The 4,039-nt window shown below is 32.3% G+C and overlaps 1 protein-coding gene across 1 annotated transcript; it reads left to right on the plus strand.

Moving 5' to 3' along the window:
- Window positions 1-1,137: 1,137 nt before the first annotated feature.
- LOC132190617 (histidine-containing phosphotransfer protein 4-like) lies at window positions 1,138-2,694 on the plus strand. The gene is made up of 6 exons (XM_059605653.2): window positions 1,138-1,194; window positions 1,850-1,980; window positions 2,080-2,148; window positions 2,271-2,342; window positions 2,428-2,500; window positions 2,608-2,694. Exons 1-6 carry the CDS (start codon window positions 1,138-1,140, stop codon window positions 2,656-2,658), a joined length of 453 nt encoding a protein of 150 aa, XP_059461636.1. The 3' UTR covers window positions 2,659-2,694.
- Window positions 2,695-4,039: the final 1,345 nt, after the last annotated feature.

Raw genomic sequence — 4,039 nt, forward strand, 5'->3', positions numbered from 1 at the left:
AATAAATAAAATAAAAAGAAAAGAAAAAGATGAATGACGTAGGAGGCTTTGGCTTCTTTGTTAACGCCTTTTATTGGTGTTTCAACTTGAAATTTCAAATTGTTTCTCTTTTTGGAGCAAAACACGAAGAAATGTTACGCTCACTCTTACTCTCGTATTTTCATTTTTGAGAAATGCCAAGTTTTTCAAGAATTTCTTTCAAAATTTAAGTTTCAAATTGAAGTGTCGCAATCCCTTCACCTTATGTCTTTATTTACTAAAACAATAGATCACGTGAGATGGTGATCCATCAGTTTGAAACCAAAATTTTGAGAAAAGCCTTGAAAAAATTACATTTTTTCCCACTTTCATATTTCTTAACGTAATTTCTAAAATAACCATTAGATTAAAATTTAATAATAATCAATTTCAAACTCAATAATAATTTTAAAAATCGCGTCAATAAATATGAAAATGTACAATACATTACTAGCTACAATACATGTCTTGTCTTTAGAAATTGGAAAGACCCCCATTTGGCCATGTAAAATATAGGTATAGATTGTAGTTAGTGGCTATTGCTCTTAAGTTTCACTTTAAAAAATAAAAAATAAATAAAAGGGAAGCTTAGTAGGAAGCTTCCCCTAAAAAAAGGAAATTAAAGCAGAGTGTAAAAGAGAAGGAGAATTTAGGAGGGAAGAAACTTAGGTATCAAATCTCTCAAATTAAAATCAAAATAGGTAAAAGCATAGAGAGAGGGTTCTGAACATATAATTAAATTTATATGAAATTGATATATTTATTTATTATTAAATGAAAATGAAAATGAAAATGAAAATGATTTTATTGAAACAAGTTGTGTGGGGTATTTAGAATCTCCGTACGTACTAGATACTAGGACCCAAATAAGGATATGAAAGAAAGAATCAAGTTCGTGGGCACGTACCCCTTGATAATAGAGGAAGAGATACTCTTTGTCTCTTTATATCTACCTTTTCACCACCTCTCGCTCTCTCGCCCGTGCATGTACTTTTATGCAGTACCTCCACCCATTCCTGGCCTCTCCCGTATGCCTATATATATCACTTTAGACGACAACCCATTTTCTAATTCGATCCATTTTGTCATAGAGAAAAAGAGAGAGAGAGAGAGAGAGAAATGGACAAAAATCGCTTGCAACGCCAGCTTGACATGAAGAGGTCCCTCATTGATCAGGTTAAAGTGCTCTCAATCTATCTAGTAGTACAATTAAATGAGACTGCACCTACTTCTTTGTATATGCTAGAAATATGCTTTGAAAAGATTTGTTTTACCGAAAGCAGAAGCTTTGCATATAAGGCTATATATAATATTTGCATGAGTGCATATATATTTTGCTTTCATGATTCTTTGTTTTGAATTTTGATCATGTTAGAATCAAATTCCTTAATTAAATCATATCTACGTGAGTCACCAAAGCTCTTCTTTTTTTTTTTTTTTTTCGTTATTCTGTTTTAGCCTTTCAACCATATGCAGCCTTGGTTTTCTAAACCATACACAAGAGATATGGTGGACAGAAGGTTCCATGGCGTTGCAATACGTTTTTGCTCTGGTTATTCTAAAAATAGTTTGTATTTACGTGCCCTTGACGATGGGTGCATGAGAATGTCGACACTGTCCATATTCAGTTGTATTTATTATTAGGTTAGGAGACAGGAATATTGGAGCCTCACAAACAGACTTTCTCTTTTGAAAGAAGAAAACACGCTCTTCACTATGATTTAATAATAGATGTGAAAAAACATATTAATGTTTTCTTTTCTTTTCTATATATATATGTAGAAAGAAAAAAAAAATGGAAGTTATATATATTTATGGTTGGATGTTGCAGGGGTACCTTGATGAGCAATTTATCCAGCTTGAGGAATTGCAAGACGAGGACAGCCCTAATTTTGTAGAGGATATGGTGACAATGTTCTATAACAATTCAGCTAGGCTGCTAGAAAACATAGAACAAGCACTGTAAGTACTATTTACAACGTTAATTAATTACTTAATTTTATTATTATTATTATTTTTTCATTGTTTTCATATTTATTAATGATCTATATATCCATTCAGGGTTACTGGGCCTATTGATTTCCCTAAGCTGGACGATTATATGCACCAATTCAAAGGTAGTAGCTCAAGGTAAAATCCCTCTCTCTCTCTTAAAAGTATGACAAAATTGATATGTTTAATTCTTTATATCATCAATAGATTGTTATCGAAATCAATTCATTCACTAGAGAATTTATTTATTTATTTTGCAGCATTGGAGCTACTAGAGTGAAGAACGAATGCACACGATTCCTAGAACACTGCACGGCAGGAAATGCGGAAGGGTAATTTATTTAAAAATGCTCGGCCTTGTTGGATGAACGTTAGATAAAATTATAGTATTTAACAATTTTTTTTTTTCTTTTGCAGATGCGTTAGGACTTTTCTACGAGTCAAACAAGAGCATGCAATTTTGAGGACGAAGCTGGAAACTTATTTTCAGGTATCTTTAATTCTCTCTGTACATGTAGTGTATATATATATATATTCTCTTTGTGTGTATATTTATCCCCTTTAATTATTCTTATATTTGCTTGCTATATCATGTAGTTGGCAAGACAAGCTGGATCATCTGCATCTGGAGGAGCCAAAGCCAGATGATGAATTTATCTGAAGGAAGATTTATGATCATTTTACCATGCAATTCAGTAAAACAAAGAATTTCGAGGACTTTGTATGTCTTATGGATGGTATATTCTATAGATGTTTTGAAAATCTGCATCGATACTAAAAATGTAACTGTACGTTGATGCATTTTAATATTAGAAGAATAATATTTAGTTAAATGGGTTATTAATAAAAATAAAAATAATTTGGTTAATTGAATTGTGGGAGTTTCATTGGTTAATGGGGCATTAAAGGCTCGCAAATAAATCACCCAATTACTGCTAAATCTCACAAAAGAACAAGAAGGCCAACATGTATGTGACCCGGCGTTTATGCAGTGGTATAACTTTTTCCCAATTTAGCAGCAGAATAACTACCTTCCAGCATTGTAGTGGCCCAGATTTTAATCCTTGAATATAGTAGTAGTCTTAATTTCTGAGATTAAGACTAGGTTATAATTAATTAATATGTTATATAGACGATGATAATTTCAGAGGAATTTAAATGATTATGTAGATATTTTATAGAGATAAATATTGATTGGTCGAATTTAGTTAATTAATAAGCCCTAACTTTACTAATAAGAAGCTTATTTGAGGTCTTAATTTTATTCAGAGAATATTTGAAGTAATAAGGAGTTGTTAATTGGACAAATTAAGAAAGACTTTTGAAATTTTTTACTTGAGTTTGAATAATAAGGGTTAAAGAGGGTGAGTAATTGGTAAGAGATGAAGTTAAATAATAGCAATTGTGTTAAAAGTAATAGAAAAGCAATATCAAAATGCTTAGAGTAAATTATTATTAGGTTTTCATATGAATTATAAACATACCCCAGAAATATGAAGAGTGATTGAGATACATTTGAGGGTACCCGTAAATAAATCAAAGGGAATATGTGACCGAGAAACTTCGGTCATATGAAATAATAAAAAAATGCCTTTGATAAATACAGCATTCAAATTTATAAATATTAATCTAAAACATGAAAAGACAAAATTAAACTACTGCACCAAATGTAAATTAAACATGAAAGGCAAACAATCACAAATGATGCAACCTTGATGTCCACATAAATGCAAATGGCTCAAAAGAAAGAGCTAGTAAAGCACAAACGAAAAAACATGGTAGACATTTCAACTTGCATGAATGAAAAATGGGGAGGAAAGGGTAATCACTTTAGTTCGAGCTCTAGTGCACGGAGCCAATGGCAGAGCTAGGATTTTGGTAGGGCCGGCAATTTTGACACGACCCGCGAACCCGACACGAACACGACACGAAAAAACAAGTATTGAGTTTGGGCTAATCGGGCTCGGGTCGTAATCGGGTCTACCCGATTAAGACCCGAAAATTTCATGTCTGGCGGGTTGACCCGCCA

Source organism: Corylus avellana, chromosome 9, assembly GCF_965113065.1.
Source record: "Corylus avellana chromosome 9, dhCorAvel1.hap1.2, whole genome shotgun sequence".
Taxonomy (NCBI): domain Eukaryota; kingdom Viridiplantae; phylum Streptophyta; class Magnoliopsida; order Fagales; family Betulaceae; genus Corylus; species Corylus avellana.